The 27,794-nt window shown below is 35.8% G+C and overlaps 1 protein-coding gene across 5 annotated transcripts; it reads left to right on the top strand.

Annotated features, from left to right (window-relative positions):
- The first annotated feature begins 967 nt into the window (after positions 1-967).
- Positions 968-27,794, top strand: LOC143246104 (sodium/potassium-transporting ATPase subunit beta-like). 5 transcript variants are annotated; one of them, XM_076492323.1, is made up of 3 exons: positions 968-1,136; positions 9,459-9,604; positions 26,768-27,794. In XM_076492323.1, the coding sequence occupies exon 3, from the start codon at positions 26,784-26,786 to the stop codon at positions 27,678-27,680; it is 897 nt and encodes a 298-aa protein (XP_076348438.1). In that variant the 5' UTR covers positions 968-1,136; positions 9,459-9,604; positions 26,768-26,783; the 3' UTR covers positions 27,681-27,794. The 5 variants fall into 5 exon arrangements, with proteins under 5 accessions (XP_076348438.1, XP_076348440.1, XP_076348436.1 ...); XM_076492325.1 differs by lacking the exon at positions 9,459-9,604 and having other exon boundaries at positions 968-1,132; positions 26,768-26,874; positions 27,498-27,636; XM_076492321.1 differs by lacking the exon at positions 9,459-9,604 and having other exon boundaries at positions 968-1,132.

Raw genomic sequence — 27,794 nt, 5'->3', positions numbered from 1 at the left:
TTAAATATGTTATTAAAGTGATCACAGAAGTTTAGAAACAATTCTGGTGAAGTTGTTCTGACGTTAAACATTCTGTAAATTGAGTTCTGCCTGGAATCTAGAAGTAGAATACAATATATCTGACTAGTTCCTTCTGGAATACAGGACTGGACGAGCATTTCAGACTAAATCTGCCTGGAGTTTAGAAGTAGATAATATTTTGGACTGATTCTACTTTACATGTAGGGGTGGATTGCGGACTGGTTCCAGTTGATATGTAAAGGTTGGTTTTTGCCGAGACTGTATGGATTTTAAAAGTAGAAGACTGGTCTTTCTGGTGGTGTATTTACCACGTTTACATACATGTTCATTAAGATTTAGAAACTAAACAGAATTTATAATACATCGTCACGTTCTGGAATGTTTTAGGGTAAAACATAAATAAAAATACAAACAAATTGCACATTTTTACCATTTTGTCAATAAAAGGAAACAAATGAGAATCAGTTAGATGATTATGTATTATCATATAACTGCAAGTTGAGGATTCTATATTATTATATAACTACAAGTTGATGATTGTGTATTATCATATAACTGCAAGTTGAGGATTCTGTATTATCATATAACTGCAAGTTGAGGATTGTGTATTATCATATAACTGCAAGTTGATAATTCTGTATTATCATGTAACTACAAGTTGAGGATTCTGTATTATCATATAACTGCAACTTGAGGATTCTGTGTTATCATATAACTACAAGTTAAGGATTCTGTATTATCATATAATTAGAAGTTGAGGATTCTGTATTATCATATAAAATTCAATTTAGTCTTTATCGTTCTCTTCTTGTTTTTCAATTTTCTAGCAAATTACATACGGTTTTCCTGAAATGTACGAACGTATAAATGTATCCAATCTTTTGATTGGACGACTACAGCACGAGGAGCTTTTAGACTATTCCTATAGGTTATGTTCGTTAGAGTTAGGGACGGCACGCAGAGCTCTAGAACGCTGAAGTAACTCAGCTACCTTGCTGTTGAGAAAATGGATTTGTAGTACACGTTTTAGTTAGCAGGTAATGATGCTCTCAGTTCGCAAGAATTCCCTCTTTATGACGTAAATGACACAGCAAACGATTGGATTATTTTTGTGGGTAATTATGTTTTCTTTCCTTATGCTTTCTTGTAATTAAAGAATAAACATATATCGAACTTGACCTTTCTCGCGTTATCGTAAGTAGGTAATAACACCCTAAAATATGTGAATTCCGATTCGTTAAAAATCTTGTTAGAAATTGTAAAACAGTTTCTTTGTTCTGAGTTTCTAGATTTCTCCAGAATTTTCTAGTGTCTCGTTTTAAAAGTTGAGCTTAAAGTGTATTACAAGAGTTAGGGAGAGTCGGTTACGAGCAAAGGAATTTTAAAGTTTTACAATTACAAATTACAGATAATTTCGGTCGATAAGAGACAGATAATATCAATAGGAGACCTGAAATTATAAGTCAGTGTTGTAATTTAGGAGTCTGGAATCTGAACAGTTATTGTTTCAGATGTTGGAGTCTAGTCTTATAAGTCAGTGTTGTAATGTTGGAGATTAGTCTTATAGGTCAGTGTTGTAATGTTGGAGTCTAGTCTTATGAGTCAGTGTTGTAATGTTGGAGTCTAGTCTTATGAGTCAGTGTTGTAATGTTTGAGTCTGGTCTTATGAGTCAATGTTGTAATCTAGGAGTCTGAAATCTTAACAGTTGTTGTTGTAGATGTTGGAGTCTAGTTTTATGAGTCAGTGTTGTATTGTTGGAATCTGGAATATTATGAATTATTGTTGCAGATGTCGTCTTATGAGTAGGTGTTACATTTTGAAGTCTAAAATCTTATGAGTTATTATTATTGTGCTGGTGTCTATTTTTCTGAGTCTCAAGTGTTGCGAATCAGATATATTATTTGGGATTACTTACATTTTGTATCTTAAAAATACAGTACAAAAGGAACAAGAGTGTTAAGGTATTAGTTGGAAATGAAGCATTATTGCTTTATAAAAAGAACCGCTGTTTGTTTATGCGAAGGATGGTATAAGAGTAGATTATATTAGTAAATAAAGTGACATCTACAAAGTAACAGTTTTGACGTTATAGTAGAATATAAATCAATAAATCTCTTATTGATCTCTTCAGAGGAAATTTATTGTAAAATTTGTTGATCTTAAAGTTATGCTAAGGGTCATCACAATGCTATGTCAGAAATAAATAAATAAATAAAAATTATAACTTACGACTTACTCTCGTCAACGCCCGACATGGCCAGGTGGATAAGGCACTCGACTCGTAATCTGAAGGTCGCGGGTTCGAATCCCCGTCACACCAAACATGCTCGCCCTTTCAGGCATGGGGGCGTTATAATGGTACGGTCAATCCCACTATTCGGTTGGCAAAAGAGTAACCCAAGAGTTGGCGATAGGTGGTGATGACTAGCTGCCCTCCCTGTAGTCTTACACTACAAAATTAGGGACGGCTAGCGCAGATAGCCTTCGTGTAGCTTTGCGCAAAATTTAAACAAACCATATTTTCATGTTAAAACTTTAGTAGATGCGTTTCTTATCTAGTCTAACGTACAACGCTTAGTACGCGCGTTTCATAAATGCATTTATATACTAGTCTAAAATCCTATGTACTCTTGTGAAAAAGCCCCCCGCTAGTACAGCGGTATGTCTCCGGATTTACAACGCTAAAATCAGGGGTTCGATTCCCCTCGGTGGGCTGAGCAGATAGCTCTTCGTGGCTTTGCTATACGAAAAAAACACAAACACATTCTTGTGTAAGACGTTTAGAAACACGTGTTTCTTCGAGGTGTATTTATTTAGCATTTTTCATATTTGTTTTTTTTTTAAATGTTCCCTTTCTCGTAAACTTTATAATTTACTGTTCGTAAATAAATTACTATTTCGATAATTAAATAGATTCTCTCTTAAAACAACTGTGTTGTCGTTCTCTTGTGTTTAGAATGCATTTTGACACAGCTAGATAAGACTACAAGCAACAACATTATTAATTCGTTTTTAAACACTAACCCTAACAATGTTTTGTTATTCGCTAAACTTACTGCTTTAAATTTTTTTTGTTCAACAATTTCATACGAGAGAAGAGAAAGTATGCCAAAATTATATTTTTTATTTTTTGTGCATAGGTTGTCTCTAGATTACGTTGAATTTAGAGAGAACCAATGCTCCCTGGAATTCACTTGCGAAAGGACAGTAGTCAAGTGTTACTTACGTTAGTGGACACAAATCAGTGAGTGACGTTTTCTTTTGGTTAGTGAAGAAAACTATACCAGACCATAACGTCATCTAAAATATTACTGCATTTTGTAACATCAAATCCATTTATTTGGATTTAGGACGACATTTCCAGTTAGCTTCTCGGTACTTTTGTTTGGGATAGGTTTCAGTTTTCAGCTAATAAAAGATAAAGTGTTTGCACGACACCCACATCATTTAGAAAATCTATATAAGCTTCTAATGAGTATCTATTACACATCTAGAAAACTTTATATGTATTTATATATATATATATACAAAACAAGTGTGAAATGAAATTTAATTGGAGACACACAAGAAGAGTGAAGTCAGGAAAAAGATGAAAACCTTTTCGAATTCTAATCGAAATTCTGTTGAAACTACAAAAGTTTGTTTGTTTTGGAATTTTGCACAAAGCTACTCGAGGGCTATCTGTGCTAGCCGTCCCTAATTTAGCAGTGTAAGACTAGAGAGAAGGCAGCTAGTCTCACCACCCACCGCCAACTCTTGGGCTACTCTTTTACCAACGAATAGTGGGATTGACCGTCACATTATACACCCCCACGGCTGGGATGGCGAGCATGTTTAGCGCGACTCGGGCGAGAACCCGCGACCCTCGGATTACGAGTCGCACGCCTTACGCGCTTGGCCATGCCAGGCCCACTACAAAAGTAATATTTCCTCTCAAAACTATAATCTATTAAATAAAAATTAAACAGCAGTATTCTTAAGTTTTGGTTTTGTTTGTCGTGATATTGAAATGCAATTTGAGACTTTGATATTTGAGAAACTGGTACTCATCGTGACTTCTGATTCGGTTGCTATGATACCTATGTTTTCATGGTGTTTTTAACACGACACATTTTATGCACCATGACAACTTTTTTATTCTTTTTTAAGTTCGTAAAAGTCAAGACTACCATAGCTTGTGACGTGTGAGTTGTTGTAAGTTTTAAAGTTTTAAACACATGAATACGGTTTATAAAGCACAGAACTGAACAGTAAGCAATCTGGGTTGTGCTCTCTACAGGTCTACAGATATCGAACCACAAATGTTACTATTATACTCTCTAGAGCATACCGCTGAGTTACGGGGGGGGAGGTATACAACCGTAACTGTTGCTGTAATGTATGAGTGAAAATGTTGACACAAATTTAGTGTCAGCAAAACCGAAACCACATTTATTTATAAAACAGAATAATCTAGAATTAATACACTTTGTTTATGAAATAAATTAGAGCATCCATGTTCTATGTTGTTTAATGTACATACTTCTAGAAGATGAAAAGACAGAATTAATTCTGAGTATGATGCCATAAAAGGAAATTCATTAGATAAGACCGAAAGTTTGTTCACCCTTTAAAGGCACAGTATCAATTACGTCAAAATTAGAATAATGAACTCATACTGCTGTTGCTCTTTACATAAGAGAAGATGGAGTAACACTTCAGTGACTACATTCAGGTTAGAATGATGGAGTAACACTTCAGTGACTACATTCAGGTTAGAATGATGGAGTAACACTTCAGTGACTACATTCAGGTTAGAATGATGGAGTAACACTTCAGTGACTACATTCAGGTTAGAATGATGGAGTAACACTTCAGTGACTACATTCAGGTTAGAATGATGGAGTAACACTTCAGTGACTACATTCAGGTTAGAATGATGGAGTAAAATTGGCGTCTTCAACGTAAAATGATGGAGAAACACTGCCATGACTATATATAAGTTAAAAGGATGAAGTAACACTGTCACGATTAGTTATATATATCTAAGTTAAAATGATGGAGAAGCACTGTCATGACTATATCTAAGTTAAAAGGATGAAGTAACACTGTCATGACTATATATAAGTTAAAAGGATGAAGTAACACTGTCACGATTAGTTATATATATCTAAGTTAAAATGATGGAGAAACACTGTCATGACTATATCTAAGTTAAAAGGATGAAGTAACACTGTCATGACTATATATAAGTTAAAAGGATGAAGTAACACTGTCACGATTAGTTATATATATCTAAGTTAAAATGATGGAGAAACACTGTCATGACTATATCTAAGTTAAAAGGATGAAGTAACACTGTCATGACAATATATAAGTTAAAAGGATGAAGTAACACTGTCATGACTAGTTATATATATCTAAGTTAAAAGGATGGAGTAACTCTGTCATGACTATTTATATCTAAGTTAAAAGGATTGAGTAACACGTTGTAACTACCTGTGGAAAAAGACATTATTCTACATAACGCACACATTGGTTATAACGAATTGAACATTTTTGTCTCAGTTGAAAAAATATTTACTGAAACCAAAAATCGATTTATTTAGGGTTATATGTGCACTTGTAGTTATGAAAACTTTAAGTCGGGTAAATCTATCATTCAATTGGATAATTCATCACGAACGTGATTATTCTTTACAGTGAGGGTTGTCTAGTTTTCTAAACGTAACCTTCGTGAATTATTTAACACGAAGTATTAAGGCCTTCCTTTGATTATTTCTGTGTTCAGGGAAGGTAATCGAGCATGATTATTTTATCGATTATCCTAACGTTCCAGAATAACCGAAAATGTAAATATACATATATTTATATGCATTTGTTCCAGTTTTCGCTTTTGAATGTTAATTTATCGCTTTAATAATCAACAGAAAACGCCACCTGTTGGCAAAAATATAGAATTGTATAAGCTAAGATCAGATTGTGAAAAACAAACCATAAAATACGATTCTTAATTACCCAGCGCCACGAAAATTTATGTGTAAAAAAAAAGAGTATTCTAAGATATCTTATAATTCATTATTTAAAGTGTGTTTGTAGAATTATACTAAGAAAGTATTCGATGGAATATGATATCTCACTACGTTTTGTTTCACTTGCGATAAATAAGTGATCAGAAACAACTTTACGCTCGAGGCTACGTATTAGTTTGTTTACGGAAAAAATGTATCCTATCACATATATTTTGTTTTATTTTTAAATATATGGTAAAAAATATTAGTTTCTCTTTCAACCACAAATCTCAAACTCAGAAACGACCCCTAGTGGCAGTTTTTATGGTTAGCTTAATGTAACAACTGTTGCTTGAAATGTGAACTGAGAAACAACAAATTTTCTCCTAGTAGAGCTTTTGGTAGTTAGCTTAATATAACACCTGTTACTTAAAATATGGACTGGAAAATAACAAACATCTTTCTTAGAGAGAGAAGAGTTATGGTGGAAATTAGCCTGATATAGTACAATGTTAGAAACCCATTGGCTCTGTAGTAAGTTTGAAATCTTATAAATTACAAAACTGGGTTTTGATATCCGTGACTAGTACAACACAGATGGTTAATTGTGCCTTTTTTTCTTGACAACACAAAAAAACGATTGTTTTAAATAGTATAGTATGTATTACACAATATTATAATATTATCAAATAGTATAATATAGAACCGCTCTAACTACAGTGTTTTATTGCGAGTTCATATCCTGTACTGTCACAAGGCACATGGTGCTTAGAACCAAGTTTGTAATGTCACAAGGTACATGGTGCTTAGAACCAAGTATATACTGTCACAAGATACATGGTGCTTAGAACCAAGTATATACTGTTACAAGGCACATGGTGCTTGGAATCAAGTTTGCAGTGCCACTAGGTACATGGTGCTTAAAACAAAGTTTATACTGTCACTAGGTACATGGTGCATAGAACCAAGTTTGTAATGCAACTAGGTACATGGTGCTTAGAATCGTGTTTATACATTGTACTGTCATAAGACATCTGGTGTTCAGTACCAACGTTTAATAATAACTGATATCTAATACTCGGAGGTGGGGGTTTATATTTACGACTTCGTTTAAAAAAAAACAACCCTCAAACAATATTTTCAGCGTTGTCGCCCGAGGAGTTTCGTGTCTCTCACCAAGAAGGCTTCACCAACTAAAGAATTGTTCATAAAACACAACGTGGGATTTTGACGTTGAAGTGCATATCAAAGCAGTTTCATCGTGCAGAAAAAACACGAGAAGTTCCACTAGATTATTGATGTTTTTACATTCTTTTTAACATCTCGAAACTTTTCATTGTTAAATACAATAAGTTTTCTGTACAGAGTTCACCACTGGTATCGAAACCCGGTATTTAACATTATAACTCATCGGTTTACCGCTAAGCCACACCCTAAACTTTCCTTAGAATTGAACTTACAGTTTTCGTATTGACCAGAAAATTCTACAAATAGGTTTGTTATGTAGTTAACATTACTTGATACTTTGTTATGAACTATCTATTGATTTTTTTTAAAGTGTAATTTCTCATAACGGTTTTCTAAAAATCAAAACCAAAACCTAGTCTTTTCTTTGAATTACACGTAACTGCATTCACTGCCCATTTTATAGCGACTCGATTGCAAAGAGTTCAGCCTAACTTATGCTGAATCATAAACTAAAATAAGTAATATAGAATAGTTTAAGATGGTGGTTAAAAGTTAAATAAATATCTTGCTTTATTTTATCTCATCTATCTATTTATTGCACATTTATTCATTCAAGTACCTGGTTATCCATTCATCTATCTATTTGTTCATTCATATGTCTATCTATTCATCAATTCATCTATTCATTTATTTCTCTATCTATCCATTTAATCATCTATCTATTCATTTATCTATTAATTAATTAATAAAACTATTCGTTCGTTCATTTATCTATTCTTTCACTCATCATTCTATTCATTCATTCATTTATCTATTCTTTCACTCATCATTCTATTCATTCATTCATCTATCTATCTCACATGTAAGATTAAAATATTTAAATTGATCATAATGTACAACAATGATAGACTACAAGAGGTAAAATCCAAAAGTTATAAAACAGCCCTAACCCAACCAGCTCGCCCAATCAATATAGTTCTGTCAGATATCAACAGATTTGGCTCAACAAAATAGACAATAAATTTGTTTTCGATAAGAATGAGGTTATAGATAGAGTGTGAGCCTTTATTAGCCTCCGTCCATCTACGATTGACACCAACACATTTAGACGAGAAATCACTGAAAGTGAGAAGTTGTAGGACGCCCTCTCACTACACGACGAATGTACTTGTTGGAAGGTGTTGATCTCAGAGCGAAATAACACAATCACCATCATGAGCAAGGAAAGAAAAACATAATTCAGGGCGAAATACACAGCCGTATATACGTTCTGGGCCCAAAGCATTAATCTAACCCTCAGCTTTAAAGTTATAAGGCAGTATCCGGGCACTTTTTATTAATATTTCTTCGACTACCCAAAAATTTCGACCAAAAGCTATAGCTCATAAAATACCATGTCTTCAGGTAATATGAAGTTTTATAGAGTTCACAAAGATTTTTTGTACAGCTAGTGAAGTCGTTGTATCAGGTAAAATTAACCTGGGTGTTTTGTACAGCTAGTGAATAAGAGAAGAACATTCTATTCTCAGTAATGTATTGTTTTAAGTGTTCCCTATTATGACAGTATTAATTCCAGTATTCTCTATTATATATTTTAACAGTAAAAGGTTTACTTTAGAGATATAACCTTCAACTTGTTGTATAATTACGATCTGAAACTAGATGAACACAATTAATTTGTAGGAGTTATAAAAAACTTATGTTGTTGACTTAGTGTCAAATTCCGATCAAAACCAGCTACCTATCGGAGCAGAGCTAATTTGTTAAAGATGTTTCGGCCGTAATCCTACTAATATCCCACGAGGTCCGGCCGGATTAGGAGATTTAAGGTAGTAATAAATACATATATTAAACTAAGAATACAAAAGATCTCTGTAATAAATATATATATATATCTATAACAATAGAGCACTATATATCACAAAACTAAATATATTAACATTCTAATAAGTTGTGTGAATTAATGTACATACTTTTAAAGAAAAATAGAGTATAACTTACATAACACACAAACAATAGCGGTTTGATTCATGCATTAGCGTAGAATTTAAGTACCTTGAAAAACTTGTAATATTTCTTCAAGTTTGTTGGTGATCTACGATGTATCCAAACCTGCACGAAACATGAATTATAGGTACGATGTCAAGTGAAGCTGACGTCCTTGTTGAAAATTATTTTTTAATAAATTTATGTTTTAATTAATACGTTTTCTCTGGCACAATTTTGTAATTGTTTTCAGTTTTTCTTATACGTTTTAGATATTGTTTGCTGGTCTGGTGGTTACGATATTCGACACGTAATCCGAAAGTTGCGGGTTTGAATCCTTTCTCTAAACATGCTCGCCCTTTCGGCCGTGGAGGCGTTATGATGAGGCGGTTGGTAAAGAGTAGCCCAAGAGTTGGCGGTAGGTTGTGTTGACTATCTGCCTTCACTCTTCTCTATTACTCCAATATTAGGAATGTTAGCGGAGATAGCCCAAATTAGCTTTGTACTTAATTACAAAACAAACAAATAAGTATTGCCCCCGGGTGAATGAGTGGTACATTTGAGGCATTATAACGCTAAAAACTGGCAATAGTCCAAGTAATGTGAAAATAAAGTACATTTTACATATATATATATAAGGCTTAAGTTTATTTCATTAGATTTAAAACATACACAAGGCTCAACTTATTTTATTCCAGTTGATTTTACATATATTTAAGGCTTAAGTTTATTTTATTCCAGTTGATTTTACATATATGTAAGGCTTAAATTTATTATAGTTCAATGGATTTTACATATATTTAAGGCTTAAGTCTTTTTTTCAGTAGATTTCACATATATATATGACTTAACATTATTTTATTTAAGGATATTTTACAAGTATATAAGGCTTAAGTTTATATTATTTTAGTAGAGTTTAACATATGTAAGGTCAAAGTTTATATTATTCCAGCTGATTTTACGTAAATAATACTCAGAGTGGCGCAGCGGTTTTTCGATATTTCGATATTTAAATTTATAAAATAAGTTTCTTTTAACTTTATGAAACTGCAAACATAACTGATTGGTTCAAGACAGTTTTAAAATTTTCTTACTTAGAAAAATACTGCGTATACACATGGTGTCTGAAAATTATGTTAACAGATTTATCAACATTTATTTTTGAATTTATCGGGCCCGTGTTACAAATTTGTGATACTTCATATATGTTACAGTCTACTGTGCATTTTCACTGATCTAGTGGCATTTAGGTCGGGCGTGGCTACCAGCTAGTGTACTCGAAGATTCGTGGTTCGTGGAATGTTTTCACAAAAAAAAACAACAAAAACACGCTTCATAAATTGGAGTCGTGGGTGCACAATAGGAGTGACAATGAAATTCAATTATTTGATCAAGTAACAGCAGCCCAAGAACTGGCGGTGCGTCCTTCTCTCTATCCTATGAGCTCAAAGTTATGGCTTCGTAAATAGTCTTCGTGCAGGTTTGCACAAAGTTTGGAAACCCTAACTAACACAATTATACTGATCATTGTAACAAGGACCCATGTCTCTGAAGCAATTCTCAACATAATTTAGAACGCATCGGATATATGACCAAGCTTGCAATTACGTCTTAGAATATAACATGAGCCACGTGAGCCGACCTCGATTTTCTCTAGGCCTATCAGATGCATCGTAAGTTCTTTACAAGTTACATCACATGTGTATGTACATATCTAATATGAGGAACAGTTTACTTAATTAGTAAAGGTGGCACTATAGTCTTAGATCTATCATCCCCAAGTAAAGACATAAAACTCGAACGAATTCCTAACCTCCTAATTATATGATACACTTAAGCATGCATGTCATAGCAGGTTATTTCTAAATAAACTGGTGTTTGTAGATATAAAGAGTAGGGTAAAAGTAGCTATACAGTTATTTTGTTTAGAGCATAGTTTGTTTTGTAAATATTACTCTGAAAAAAACAACAAACAAATTCGTTTCCATTTTCTTCGCAATATTTGTAGAACATGAAGTTTATAGTAACTTTATCCCACTTAGTATGAGTGTAATGTTTTTAATGTCTTTATATTACATAATACGTGTAAGTAGAAACATCTACTACTTTTAGGCTAGTTCGAAACTCCTGGAATATGGCCGAAATTGTCGAGTTCAGTGTTTGTTTTTGAATTTCGCTCAAAGCTACACGACGACTATCTGCGCTAGCCGTTCCTAATTTAGCAGTGTAAGACCAGAGGGAAGGCAGCTAGTCATCACCACCCACCGCCAAGTCTTGGGTTACTCTGTTATTAACGAATAGTGGGATTGACCGTCACATTATAACGCCCCCACGGCTGAAAGGGCGAGTATGTTTGGTGAGACCGGGATTCAAACCCGCGACCCTCAGATTACGAGTCGAACGCCTTAACCCACCTGGCTTAGCCGGGCCTTTAACGTATTAACTAACTCAACAGAATTCTGATGTCAAACGAACGTTTCGTTTATGAGTTCTAAGGACTTACTACAATTTAGTTCATACACTTTGAAAACGGCGCAGGTAAATTGAGTGCCTTAACCACCTAGCCGAGTTCAGTGAAGAAATATTCATATTGTTAAAAGACGACCCGTTTCCTTCTGAAGTATTGTTGAAATTGTAGTGACTAATAAAAACATCTTTATATTGTAATATCACGTAATTCGACACCTTGACAAGTTATTCGTGGCTAGTACTTTCCTCTTAACTTCTATAGTTCTTGTTTTTAGTGACGTAAGTCCGCAGACATGCTGGTGTGCTAGCGGGGGCCTTAAGATATGTAGAACAAATTCAGAACCTGACTTTGCTCAATGCAACTGCATGTAACAACTGACAAAAACGAGAGTGATTTTTGCACTAAAATTCTACTGAAACATTAAATTACTGTAATGTACTAACTAGGATATTATTTAAAAATCTATTTAATTAACTAACCCGAGGAACGTGCCTTTGTAGTTTAGATTTCGATCAAAACACGTGCAATTTGCAGCTGACGGGTTTAATCCTTTGGGCTGTACTTTATTAGTAGTCTTTTTATGATCATTTTCAACCCTAAACCGAACAGTCGAGGACACAAACTACACTAATTATAGAAACTCCTGATATTTCAATGGCTCTTTAATTTTTCTTGTTTCTTTAACACGACTCTCTGATTATTAATTGTGTACAACTTAGTCTGAAGCTTTTATTCGCTTCCGACGTCATTAATTCGTGACAAATTAGTATTGAAGCAACAATATTTGTGAGTTTTTTTTATTTTTAGCGAAAGGAAATTAGATTTATCCAAGGGTCCAAGTGTGTGTGTGTGTGTCTATTTTCTTATAGCAAAGTCACATTGAGCTATCTGTTGAGTCTACCGAGGGGAATCGAACTCCTGATTTTAGCCAATTGTTTAAAGTTCTGAGATTTTGCATTAGTAATTGACCGTGGAAAATTCTTCCCTCTGGACTCCAGACAAGAACTGGACGTTATAGTTAAAATATATTGCGTAGATCATATACGTATGTTAAGAAGTATCTATTCACTGTACGTCTTCTCAAGTCCTTAATAACTGGTTGATTAATGATTGATTAACCGTTGATTAACGGTTGAGGAAAGAACGAAAGTCGAAGACGTAAAAGAGATGCTTTAACATAACGTTTCGTTAGTCCTACATCTACCTTGTTTTCCCTTCGTCCAACTAATCCAGAACTACGTTGACAGGAAGAGCACTTCTACTTCACGTTATTCGGTACCATGTTCAACTAATGTATAACTAACTAATACAACATCTCCTATTCCTTAGATAAACAACGTTTTCTGGTTCAAAGTAAATGTAACAGTTCACGTCACCAACGTGGTCCTTGCACACCGTAGTTCTACGCTATTACACCACTATATCAAACAGTCATTCGCTATCCCGCTCAAGACGGGGATTAAAAACATAAGATACGTTTTTTACGACTCAACTAAATTATTAACATGGTAACAGGTTAGAAACAGACAACGTTTTCAAAAATAGCCACGGTAAATCTGTATGCTTACGACAATAAAATATGAGATTTTGACCCGTAATGGATAGAACTCAGATAGTCCACTGTGTAGCTTTGCACTTTACAACAACTAAGCCTAAGTGTTCCCAGACCTTGTATTACAAGGCTGGGTGATTTTAGTAGCAACATTTATTTTGAAATCTTTGGATGTTAAATCTTATCTAAATCTCCGGTGCTCTCTGAATAATTAAATCTACTAACTAGTACGTGTAGTAAACAGTATCTAGAATAACACACTGCTTGTGGTTTACAATAGGCGGAATATAATAAGCTAAATTATAAGGTAAACTAATCATAGGCACCAATTCGCGACCAAAGTTTAAAAACAAAACAACAACAAAGGTGCAACAAAGTGCGGGGACTCGATTAGATAATTGTTTGTTTGTTTTGAATTTCGCGCAAAGCTAAGCGAGGGCTATCTGGGCTAGCCGTCCCTAATTTAGCAGTGTAAGCCTAGAGGAATGGCAGTTAGTCGTCACCACACACCGCCAACTATTGGGCTGCTCGTTTACCAACGAATAATGGGATTGACCGTGACATTATAAAGCCCCCACGGCTGAAAGGGCGAGCATGTTTGGTGCGACCGGATTCGAATCCGCGACCCTCGGATTACGAGTCGAGTGCCTTAACTACGTGGTCATGCCGGGTCCGATTAGATGAAAACGAGAACAAACACTCAATTGTTTTGTTTCATATTGTTACAGTTTATGTTTTATGGAGGCCTGGCATGGCCAAGCGCGTATGGCGTGCGACTCGTAATCCGAGGGTCGCGGGCCCGCGTCGCGCCAAAAATGCTCGCCCTCCCAGTCGTGGGGGCGTTATAATGTTACAGTCAATCCCACTATTCGTTGGTAAAAGAGTAGCCCAAGAGTTGGCGGTGGGTGGTGATGACTAGCTGCCTTCCCTCTAGTCTTACACTGCTAATTAGGGACGGCTAGCACAGATAGCCCTCGAGGAGCTTTGTGCGAAATTCAAAAACAAACAAGCAAACAAATGTTTTATGGTTAATTTAGGGGTTTTTATGGTTTATTCAAGAGTGAGGTTTGACGTCACGCGATGACGGCATGACTTTATAATTAGTATCACTTTGATAGTTTAGGAAATAATATAAAATGCAAGTAAGACTAGAGTAAATGATCGTTCATCATTGAGTCAATACATTTAGTGAATTATTCAAAGAATGAGTTTGTGAATATATTGTATATTATTTCAGCTAGTGAACTCTTGAGCTGGTGTTGGTAACTGATATGCAAGTTATGTTTATCTCAAGACTGACTGTCGATCATTCAGCAAGTTAGTTAATTAATCAATGAATTCGATTAATTATTCAGAGAGTTGTTAGCTGATGAATGGTTCTTCATCTAAATGTAGCGCAGCTATTTGTTTCAGTTGTACAAGTTTTGAGTTTGTGATTAGGCACTAAAAATATAAGAAAGTGCTATACACAAGGGGGAGAGAAAATTAGCAAAATATTGTATAAGTGGTTACTGCGAACTTGGATCCATTAATGAACACGAGTAAGTTAATTTAACCAGTAGAACTTTTAGTTAGATAAATAAAACGCCTTTTTTACCACTGGAGGATTGTCCCTCTCAAACTTCAATAACAGTAAAACTGAATGATAATCACGTGCAGGTTGGGGGATTCTGCTGCACAACAGTTCATCGTTTCGGAACTTTGCCTTTGCGAGAAGAAAACATTAAAATGTTCCCTGTATTCAATTATTAGTAACAAACGATTTTTTGTTATTTCTATTATGTTGTTTGTCGCCCCCTTATTTAGCTAAGGCCGTGGTTCGCCTGTATAACCTCGTGCGTGTGACTATATTGTAGCTACGGCCTTGGTTTATGAAAATATCTATAGAATGTGGCGTTACTAATAGTTGTTTGATAGAGTCAAAGTGAAATGCTTTGGAAAAGGCTAGGAAACGATAACAAATAAGAACGCCAGTACCCAAATCTTCCGTTGAGTTGGATCATACATGGAATTGATTAAAAGCTTTCTCAGTCGGTTCCTATTTATAGAGAGGCGAGCTCACAGCACAAACAGTTTGAAGACTGGTGCCAGGGGTCTGTCTCCATAGGATATTTACATTATCAAGAACTCGAAGAGGAGAAACTCTAGGTACAGGGGTAGTGAACATTTAAGGAACTTAGTAAGCCTGTTCGATATTTTGAATCGTTAATTCAGTATATAAAAAGAAAAAGAAAATGATTTGTTTTTATAGCAAAAATAAACAAAGCAATCAGCATTATATAACAGGTGCCTATTGAACGTCTGTGATATTTTAGTGTTTTAAATCTTTGTGTTCTACGGAGGTGTGAATGTTTTGTCTTTTTTATCAAAACAACACCCTGGACTTTTTTGTGTTGATGAAACGTTTACTGTTTTCTCCAGAAACTGATATTAGAGTGCTCGAATTTTTTTCAGGGGTGGAGGTAAGGGTTGAACAATAAGCGAGAAGGTGGGCTGTATAACTTCTTAGCAAGAAAATTAATCATTTTATTATAGAGGTATGTCGTGAAGTGAGTGGTGCCAGAAGTCGCTTTGGTGCTTGTTTGACTCTTTCAACTGTATGAGCCAAAGAGCGTTTGGGTGGTTTTGTGTTAACTTTCAGATCGAATAACGTACGTTAGTGAAATATATTGATAAGTTAAGGAATTCTATTGAGATATGTTATCTTTTTAAATTTTTTAGTTTCAATGATTTTTATACTCTTCTGTTTGCATCAGGACAATGCCAAAGGTTGTTCTGTAGGTAAGTTTTATTTGGTGTGTATAAGATTCAGAAAGGGATGATTAATTACAGTGGAACCCCTCTAAGCGGCCACCCCTCAAATTCGGTCACCCCTTAAAAGCGATCATTCAATCACAGTCGCTTTTTTGTTTACATAATCCCTAATTATGTACAGTGGAAACCCTCCATTCAGGCCAATTTGTCAGGTGGCTGCTTTAGAGGGGATCCACTGTAATTGGAATTAACCATAAAACTATACAATGGGCCATCTGTGCTCTGTCCACCACGGGTATCGAAACCCTGTTTCTAGCAGTGTGAGCCCGCAGACATACCGCTGTGCCACTGGGAGGGGGAGGGCAGGAAGGGAGGAGGGTTTTTGTAGTGAAGATATTGTACACTGTTAGTTAGGCCCCCCGCTAGTACCGCGGTAGGCCTACGGATTTACAACGCTAAAAGCAGGGGTTCGATTCCCCTCGGTGGGCTCAGCAGAGCCCGATGTAGCTTTGCTATAAGAAATACACACACTGTTAGTTAATTTTCGAAATAAAATCTCTGAAAGAAACCTCACATATCTGTGATTGTTGGTACAAGGTGAACCACTGGATTCACACTTCAACTTGCTCTCTTGGTACTACGTGACACTAGATTCACAGTTCAACTTGCTCTCTTGGTACCAGGTGACACTAGATTCACAGTTCAACTTGCTCTCTTGGTACTAGGTGACACTAGATTCACAGTTCAACTTGCTCTCTTGGTACTAGGTGACACTAGATTCACAGTTCAACTTGCTCTCTTGGTACTAGGTGACACTAGATTCACAGTTCAACTTGCTCTCTTGGTACCAGGTGACACTAGATTCACACTTCAACTTGCTCTCTTGGTACCAGGTGACACTAGATTCACACTTCAACTTGCTCTCTTGGTACCAGGTGACACTAGATTCACAGTTCAACTTGCTCTCTTGGTACCAGGTGACACTAGATTCACATTTCAAATTGCTTTCTTGGTACTAGGTGACACTAGATTCACAGTTCAAGCTACACTGTTGCCAAAATGCTCTACGCATAGTTTATTTAAAAACAATAAAGAATAACCCGATTTATTTATAATTCATTTGTATACAACTTGAAAATAATTTGTAAACAAGTCAAAGTTTCATAACATTAATTTTATAAAAAAAGGTAAAACAACTTATTGTGTGGGGGTATGTTCCCCTTTGGAGAGACACCCGGCTCTTGACTCAATGATGCCAGAAGCCTTTTCACGGTTCATTACTTTCTCATAACGAGCTCTTGTGGTGAACTTTTTCTGCTAGATTGTTGTTTGTTTTTTTCGTTTGTCCTCTTCCAACGGAAGGTGAGGTAAACCACGTTTGGTTCGTAGGCCTGTCTGTCTCTGCAATTTCCATATTTTTGTTTCGTTATATTCCATGTGAATTTAAAAATGCTTTAATTTGCATATTTTAAACAGTTGACCCGATATATGTTCCTGAAGTGTTTCAGCTCGAAGGTTATAATGTGTGTTTGCCATTTAAAAAACAAGATATCATATCTGAAAATACGAAAACAGAAATGCTCCCGACGATAACAGTTACGACATACAACATTTCCTTTTAAAGTATTTTAGCTAAAAGAACGAATTTAAACACTAAACAAATCAGAATAAATATTTCAGGAAATCAGAAGAAAGAAATTATTTTGTGTGTTTGTACTTATCTGTTACTATTATGTCTGAACTTACATACCTTACACCACTATTAACATTACACGCTCATACGATCGTTAAGAAACTAAGAAATTTAAACCAAAGAATTATCAATAGAAGAAATGACATTTATTTTATTCAATAATGTAGAAAGGAACAACTAACCCCTAATTTTGTAAAGGAAAAACTGTCAAAAAATTTTAATACATACACAAACATTATCCAAAATTTACAGAAAAAACTACTTAAAGCCATGTTGAACACGAAATACAAAGAACTACATGACTTAGAAAAACAAAAAAAATGAGCCTAGACCATCAATTGGCATGCTGCATCAAACCAGAGATTTACGGACTTATACAACGAAACATAAACCAAATCAACACTAGGAAGAACAGGGACATAAGATCTGCCACAACAAAAAACTAGAAAAAACTAAGATGCAAACAACAGAAAAGACACCAACACGACAAACCGTTGACTAACCTCATAATTAACAGATCCGACCAACAATTAAACACAGATGAGATACATCTACTTAACAAGGGTTTAACTTCGCAATAGCACCTAGGTACATTCCAACCTTAGAAATTAAAACATGTTCAGAAGATCTAGCCAGGTGACTTGTGATACTTTCCACAGAAAACAAAAACAAGAAAACAACCAACAGAAAGAAAACAACTTAGACAATTTTATTGACATCCAACAGCCAAACTTCCCAGGTAAAATTACAAATTTATATTTTCCAGGAACACCTAAAAACAACATCTTAAACGATTTTTTCAAAGAATTTTCTCAGAAAACCATCAACACGATTTCACAAAACAGAAAGCTAAAAAACAATCTCACAAAAGAGACATTAATTCCATTAAAAACCTAAAACAAGACAAAAACATAAAAATTCTTAAAGCAGATAAAGGAAACGCTAGAGTTATAATGAACACGAATGAATACATCCAAAAAATGAAGAACATCCTATCAGACACTAACAAATTTAAACAAATACACACAAATCCAACAAAGACACACGAAACGCAACTAAACAAAATACTACTAAAAATGAAAAAAACCAACACAATTTCACAAACACTTTATTCCTACCTACGCAAAACCGATTCACGCACACCACAAATATACGGCATTCCCAAACCTCATAAACCAGATTGTCCATTACGACCAATAATGTCCACATATGAATCGTTTAATACATAGTATGGGGATTCTCCAAATATGTAACATCAGCCAGCTCATTCATCAAAGACTCTTTTAATTTTAAGTCTAATCTTAATCAACTTAATCATAAAGCCTTAATGGCCAGTTTCGATGTTATATCCCTCTTTACAGACGTTCCAACCACTGAAGCTTGCAAGATAGCCTTGGAACTCTATATCCGAGACCCTAACCCAGTTATAGACATTCCCAGCAACCAATTAGCAACCCTCATAGAATTCACCACGATGAAGATAAACTTCATGTTCAACAACCACAACTATATACAAACAAATGGCCTAAGCATGGGCAACCCAGTAACACCAGTTCTAGCCAATATTTTTATGACACAAGTTGAAACACAAGCATGAACGAAACCCGAGTTTTTCCATATGGGTTAGCAGTAAAGTTTACGTAGTCACACCGCCAAAATCTGGGGTTGTATTCCTTGCGATGAAGAGAGTGCAAAAACCCCATTATGTAGCATGTAATAACAACTGTGGCTAATTACATCCACGACTATACTGGTACAGATATGTAGACGACACGATTGCGGGATTTACATCTACAGAACACACGCTATACATCCAAACATTAACTTTACACGTGAACAGGAAAAAACAATCAAATATCATTTCTTAACCTCAAAATTACAAGAACCGATACACAATTTAAAACAGAAATCCACCGAAAAATCACCCATACTGGACTATAAATTCCTTGGGACTCAGCAATTGAAACAAAACAAAAACTCAACATACTAAGCGCCCCCCACTAGTACAGCGGTAAGTCTACGGATTTACACCGCTAAAATCAGGGGTTCGATTCCCCTCGGTGGGCTCAGCAGATAGCCCAATGTGTCTTTGCTATAAGAAAACACACTCAACATACTAAGAAACCAAATAAACACAGCCATAAGACTATGCTCACCAGATAAAATAAAACAATACTTCATCAACATCAATAAGTTTCCTCCACAAACCGAAGAAAATATTATACGCACACACCTAGACAGAAAGCAAAATCAACCAACTAAAGTAAATATATCTCACGAATCAAAAAATCACGAAACCATATAATGCTGTATACCATATATTCCTGACATCAGCAGACAAATAACCAACATTTGGCAAAAATTAGTAACAAAATATGACATTGCAGTTAATACCAAATTTATTCAAAAACCAGGAACAAAACTGAGGTCTATACTATGTAAAAACTACACTGATAAACACCACACCAACATTACTTATAAAATACAATGTGATAAATGCCACGACTTCTGTATTGGAGAAACAAGTACAAAAATGGAAACCAGATTCAAAGAACATAAAAAGTCACCTTCACACGTTTTCGACCACTGCAAATCAAATAAACACAACATAACCATAGAAAACACTCAAATACTAAATAAAGAAATAAACAAACGCAAAATTAAAGAAGCCTTACTTATACAACAACTTAAACCCAAAATAAACCAATATAAAGGAACACCTTTATATCTATATTAAAAATAACAATAAAATAAATAATATAAAATTATATATTCAAACATCTAAGCAAACCCTCTATATTCCGACACTACATTACACAACCCCTTTCAAACATGTGGTCAGCTTCCGGTCAGTTATCTCTTTCTTTCTTTGTGAACCTGACGATGACCGAAGAAGGTTGAAACGTTGTTCGCTCTTTCATGTAAAAAAAATTCTCAGTCCAAACGAGCCGTTTTTACATATACAGTTTGATACGTTTGTTTAATTAAATCGTTTTTCTGAAAGTATAGCAACCGTTTTTTTGTTTAACATTATTCAGTTAAAACATCTTGTGTGTTTGTTTTTGAATTTCGCGCAAAGCTACACGAGGGCTATTTGCGCTAGCCGTCCCTAATTTAGCAGTGTAAAACGAAAGGGAAGGCGGTTAGTCATCACCACCCACACTGCCAACTCTTGGGCTACTCTTTTAACAACGAATAGTGGGATTGACCGTCACATGTTTGGTGCAACGGGGATTCGAACCCGCGACCCTCGGATTACGAGTCGAGTGCCTTAATCAACTGTCCATGCTGGGTCCTTTTCATGTAATTTTAGTTGTTTTTCCATTAGCAAATTTGAGAAACGCATTTTACAGTTATTTTTTTCTAAAGTCCTATCATGGAAAGTAACAGTTTTAATGTTGGATAAGCTTCTAGATTTCATAAGCTTAATTTTTAAATTTAATTATTAGTGAGTCGTTCCCTCATAATTTAAAACTTACATTAAAGTACAAATCCGAAATAGTTTCTTTGTTATTTTTGTTTTTTCTATGGATGCTCAAAATAACTTTGTAGATTAGTACTGGTGGTGACTTCTCTACAGATAGTATTGATTAATAATTAGTAAGTTAATCAACCTACAACTAACGTTAGATTCAATGAGGTTAAAGACAAGCTTTGTTTTGGTGGTGCTCTTGTTGAGTATTTTGTTTAGGTAGTGACTAGTTTACTAGTCTTACTAGTAAAAGTTAAAGAATTGACGCTTTAATTTGTTTTTGTCACGCATTGGACAGGGCTCACATTTCATGAATGAGTTCTCATTTATGTCCTGTTTCCTTAGTTGCTCACTCAGTAGTAGGCCTAAGGGTATATCATACTCAAGATTTGATATTTTTGGTAACATAATCGAAATAGTCCAAAATGAACAAATTTTTATGATCTTGTGATACGAATATTGGAGGTTTTGTTTCATCTAACGAAGTGCTTTTTAATTCAAGTGTCAGTAAAAATACAAAATTCTCTTGCTAAAACGGGTTGAGCATGGCTTTATCGTTAACCTATCGCACTATGTACCTGACAGCACATGGCTCAAACCACATTTTGCTCTAATAGGATGTGTATTATGAGATAACATTTAAATACCACAACAGAATTTGAGTACATTATATTAAAACCATCTTAGAGCCTCACCAAATCCGTACATTTCATGACACCACTTTTAATTATGCTCTTTCTCATGGCCGCACACCTTAAAAAAAGGCCTACAATGAAGTTTCTATAACTCTATCATAAAATGTCATGTCGAAGGCACACCATTATTCCTTATGGATTTCCCATATTTTTTCTTGTTTAAAATGATAGTGGTTCCCCAGCACTTATTTCAAAAGTTTGATTGCAGAGAAATCCATATATACACTGCTGGTCAAAATCTTAAGGCCAATGAACATAAAGAAAAAATATGCATTTTGTGTTGTTAGACTTAACCACTTATTTGAGTAGAGCTTCGAAAGATGAAAATAAGAAAAGGGAAAATAAAAATAAAAACCTTTTTTAGCATTTAATAGGGAAAATGTGAACACTATGAAATTAGCCTAAATACTAGCTGGTCAAAAATTTAAGACCATACCAAAAAGAAGTCCTAAATAGGGTAGGAAATGCGCAACAAGAAGTGTCAGTAGTGAGTTGCACGGCCGTCTTTGCGAATAATTGCAAACATTCGCTTTGGCATGGTCGATATAAGCGCTTGCAGAAGGTTGGCTGGAAAGTTATTCTAAGTGGTGAAGATGGCTTCACGAAGATCATGCACTGTTTGGAATTGAGGTCCATTTCTATAGACTTCCCTTGCCATCCACCCCCAAACATTTTCAATAGGATTCACTTCGAGCGAACACACTCGATGGTCCAAAAAATTCATGTTATTCGCCATGAAAAAGTCATTTGTCCTGCGGGCATTGTGGATTGCAGCATTGTCCTGCTGAAAGATCCAGTCATTTCCGAACAAGCGAGGGCCTTCAGTCAATAAGGATGCTCTCTCCAACATGCCAATGTAGCCTGCTGCTGTTTGATGCCCTTGAATAACCTGAAGGTTCATTGTTCCATGGAAGGAGAAACCATCCTAGATCATGATGGAACCTCCTCCACTGTGTCGTGTAGAAAATGTCTCCGGTGGGATATCTTTGTTGTGCCAGTAACGTTGTAAGCCATCTGGACCATTCAGGTTAAATTCTTTCTCATCAGAGAACAAAACCTTCGTTCACTTTTCTACGTCCCATGTTTGGTGCTTCTCAATAAAGCTTAACCGAGCTGTTACGTGATATGAAAGGAGGTGTGGCCTTTGAAGGCGTTTACAACTTTTAAAGCCTTTTTCTCGAAGATGCCGTCTTATTGTTCTTGAGCTGCATTCTGCGTCCGTAAGGGCCTTAATTTGGTTCGACGATCGGTTGGTATCTTGCCGAACAACCCGTCGAATCCTAATGCTCAACGCCGGCAAAATTTTCTTGGGCCGACCACTTTAAATTCTCGTTCCGTAGCCTTCATGGTATTTTAAGAAATTTGCAACAGCAGTTTTACCACGCCCAATCTCACCAGCGATGGCACGTTGAGAGAGACCTTGCTTTTGTAGCTCGACAATTTTGCCACGTTCAAACTCTGTCAACTTTTTAGACTTTGCCATGTTTTTACCCAATGTAACACAGGAGATGTCAGTGGAAGAGGCCTGGCATGGCCAAGCGTGTTAAGGCGTGCGACTCGTAATCTGAGGGTCACGGGTTCGCATCCCCGTCGCGCCAAATATGCTCGCCTTTTCAGCCATGGGGCGTTATAATGTTATTGTCAATCCCACTATTCGTTGGTAAAAGAGTAGCTCAAGAGTTGGCGGTGGGTGGTGATGACTAGCTGCCTTCCCTCTAGTCTTACACTGCAAAATTAGGGACAGTTAGCACAGCATAGCCCTCGAGTAGCGTTGTGCGAAATTCAAAAACAAACAAACAATCAGTGGGAGATGTTGACAACGGTAACGCTTGAACACAAATGCTACATTTCGTTACGTGTTAACACTTCGTTTCAGTATGGTCTTAAACTTTTGACCAGCTAGTACTTAGGATAATTTCATAGTTTTCATATTTTCCCTATTAAATGCTAAAAATGTTTTTTTTTCCCCTTTTCTTATTTTCATCTTTCGAAGTTCTACTCAAATAAGTAGTTGAGTCTAACAACACAAAATGCATATTTTTCTTTATGTTCATTGGCCTTGAGATCTTGGCCAGCAGTATATCTTCACGTAGAATACCAAAAATAACAGTTTCATTTTCCAGCTGCTTGAGGAATACGAAAGTTGATCAGGTACGTTGTATAAGAAGTTGGTATATACGTGGCTTGCGTTACTTTACCAGGCCATAATGATGGGACTAGTGGACAACGATTCTTCGATTCTTACTTGTTACAAGATGTTCCATTTGTTGCGGTCTCTTTCTGAATGGTCCTAGTATCCGAAATTGATTTGTTTTCCTATGTCACTAAATAAAAATGCTGTCTCCAACTGGGAAAGTGCAAATCACAATCTAAACACACTTTATGATTTAGGTGTATGAATATTTTGCATCAAAAAAAGCTATTATATATGATTAATATTCAATAGCGTTACTCTACTTAAGTAATGTTGAAGTGTAGTTCTGAAACATCTCGTTCACCACGAACTCATATCGGCTAAGCCTGTCACGTTATTTGCTGATTTGCTTAGTTTTATCATAACATACTTAATAATCTGTATTTGATTAAAGTAATCCAAGAATATTGGCCCGACAGAGGAGATATCAGAACATACATTAGAATTCTCTCTACATCGTGACTTCCACTGGCATACATGTTTCAATATTTTTGGCCGGTAAAATGGTTAAACTATATAACTCGAAATGAAAGAAGTGCTTCTAATCGAGTAAGACCTTAGCATGGGCTCAAGTAGTAATTTGAAACACCAGAGCTCCCAGTGACATGGCTGTATTTATGCTGACTCAAACCTCTAGAAACCGCTTTTGGATACCCATGGTGAGTAGAGCACTGCTAGCACATTGTGTAACTTTGTGTTTAATTTCAAGCAAACAATGAATCTAAACACCAGAACGACACGAAATGGAATTAAAGGTAATAAACAAACACTTAATAGAAAAACAAAATCAAAACTTCTTTTACGATACACCCAACCATTCCCCAATGAGAAAATTCAACTGTAATATGTTTGTTTGGAATTAAGCACAAAGCTACACAATGGGCTCTCTGTGCTATGTCCACTACGGGGATCGAAACCCAGTTTCTAGCAGCGTGAGTCCGCAGACATACCGCTGTGCCACTAGGGGAAACGGTGATATGTACAATTTAGGCTTACAATTGGACGCCATGTTTGTTAATCTTATAATAAGACTGTTGAAAATGTCACTATTTTAGTTTTAATAGTTTTGGATATTTTACGAATAAGCGTAAGTTTAAAAATTCACATATCGTACGTTGATTTCTATGTGTGCACTATATTAAATTAAATATGCTAACTTCTATTGTTGGAACGTTAATGCTCTGATTAGAAAAGCCTTTTATGCTGTTTCGTTACTGGTATTGATACACCATTTTGAGTAATTTTATGTTTTCCTTGTTCTACAATGAACAGACTAAAAGTTTGTTTGTTTGTTTTTGAACTTCGCGCAAAGCTACACGAGGGCTATCTGCGCTAGCCGTACCTAATTTAGCAGTGTGAGACCAGAGGGAAGGCAGCTGGTCTTCACCACCCACTGCCAACTATTGGGCTGTTTTTTTACCAACGAATAGTGGCATTGACTGTGGCATTATTAATTTTCTAATTAAAGTATATTTTTAAAGAGGCCCGAGCATGGTCACATAGTTAGGACGCTCGACTCATAATCTGAGGTCACGGGTTCGAATTCCCATCACACCAAACATGCTTGCCCTTTCAGCCTTGTGACGGTCAATCCTACTGTTTGTTGGAGTGGGCGGTAGGTGGCGATGACTAGCTGCCTTCCTTCTAGTCTTACACTGCTAAATTAGGGACAGCTAGCGCAGATAGCTCTCGTGTAGCTTTTCGCGAAATTCAAGAAAGAAACAAATTATTAGTGGGGCATACTACAATATTTATGTCATTTGTGACTGATTTTTTGTCACTCATATGTATTCAGGAGTTGTGTAACTAACAGATGGATGTTTAAATATGAACCTCATTGTTATTAGTCGGTTTAAACATTTAACCATAAAGTATGGTTAACTCTGTTTTTGTAAGCTTGGACAAAAACAATAGTATACATAATATTCTGTCAGTTACTTCTAACGTCAACAAAAACACGATAGTAGAAAATAAGTCTTCCTTATAACATTCTAAAAGATAATTCACAAACCCTAAGAGTTCTTTTTACATGGTTACCAGTCATATCACTAACAACACTGACATCAAATACGGCAAGACCAGTCGTAATACTTACAACACTGACCTCCAATACAACAATAGCAGTCGTAACACTAACAACATTGCCCTCCAGTACAACAATAGCAGTCGTAACACTAACAACATTGCCCTCCAGTACAACAATAGCAGTCGTAACACAAACAACACTGCCTTCCAGTACAACAGTATTACTCATTTCACTAGCACCACTGTTCTCCAATGAAGTAATACTAAACATAGCACTAAAAACATTTCTTTCCAGTAAAACAAGACCTGTCACAGCACTAACAACACTGTTCTCTAATATAAGACTACTCACAGCGTTAATAACACTACGATCCAATATGATAACACCATTCATAGTGCTAACAGTATTGCCCTCCAATAATACGAGATCACTCATAGCACCGACAACTGCACTCGTGCAGCATTTTTAATGAGTCTATTCGTGCAGCAAGTATTTCAATACATAGATCACACGTATCGAGTTATAAAACTATATTTTCTTTGTGTGTAATGACCGTCATTCTTGTATCTTACCGATGTCGTCCACAAATCATGGCATATAAGAACTGACATCGTTTCGATATATCCTTTTTTTCATGACATAACTTATAAAGCAACCCTTATCCACTGAAATTACCATCTTGTCCAACCTTAATAATGTTTAAAGCGACCTCTGTTTTCTTACAGAAAAACTCAAAGAAAAATGGCCGAACAGGAAACTTACCAGTTGGCATGTATGAGGGAAGATCTCGAGCATGTAGCTGACTCTTCACGAGAACTAAAGAAAGGTGACGGTAAGTTCAAGACAATGCTCTGTTGTAGATGTTGTTGTCATCAGCCAAAACCTCCACGTGATCCTACGCGTCGGATTTTAACGTTCACTGGTATGGTATGCTTAGTATGCACTTTTATTGTTATCGCTATAGTACTTGTGGCTATATTGCTTTCTAAGCTCACAGAAGAAGACAAACCTCTCATCAGAACACCAGACATCATTTCTGTCATACCCACACCCCAGGATTTTATTGATCGCAAACGAACTGTTCTTGTACATCGTCATAACAGCGCCTTCTGGAAACGCCAAGTGAACCAACTAAAACAGTTACTTAAGAAATATAAAGAGGTCTACATTAATTCAACAACTTGCCAGAGTACAGAAGAACTAAAACATTGCCCTTCTCTGGTCGACTTAATTAGTCCAAACTGTTCGGAAAAAAATAACTTCGCTTACGACACAGGTTCTCCGTGCGTGGCTCTGGTTTTCAAAGAATTTCCGGAATTGGTTCCTGAGCCTTTGAGTAACACATCTGGTATTCCCGACGTTTTAGCGAACGTGTACGATCCACGGTTGTTATATCTTACGTGTGAAAGTAAACACCTTACAGCTAATCAACCAATCCTCTTCTCTCCATTTCAGGGATTCCAGATAAACGCGTTCCATTCAAAACTCGAATCTCCGCCATTTGTGATGCTGCAGTTTGTCAACCCACCAATCAGAAGAGACATTCATGTAATCTGCCGTTTGTGGGCTAAAAATATGAGTAAGAATAGGCGAGAAATAATACCCTCAAAGATACAGTTCAATTTACTCATTCTTTGAAGAAGAACAAAGAGAAATAAGAGGTAATAACCTAGCAGCGTAAAAAAACAAAACAAAAACACTAATAAAGTCAGATTACTGTGTAAACAATTATAGTCAGCTGTCAAGCGTAAA

This window comes from Tachypleus tridentatus, chromosome 3 (assembly GCF_004210375.1).
Source record: "Tachypleus tridentatus isolate NWPU-2018 chromosome 3, ASM421037v1, whole genome shotgun sequence".
NCBI lineage: Eukaryota > Metazoa > Arthropoda > Merostomata > Xiphosura > Limulidae > Tachypleus > Tachypleus tridentatus.
This window is presented reverse-complemented; position numbering and strand designations above follow the sequence as displayed.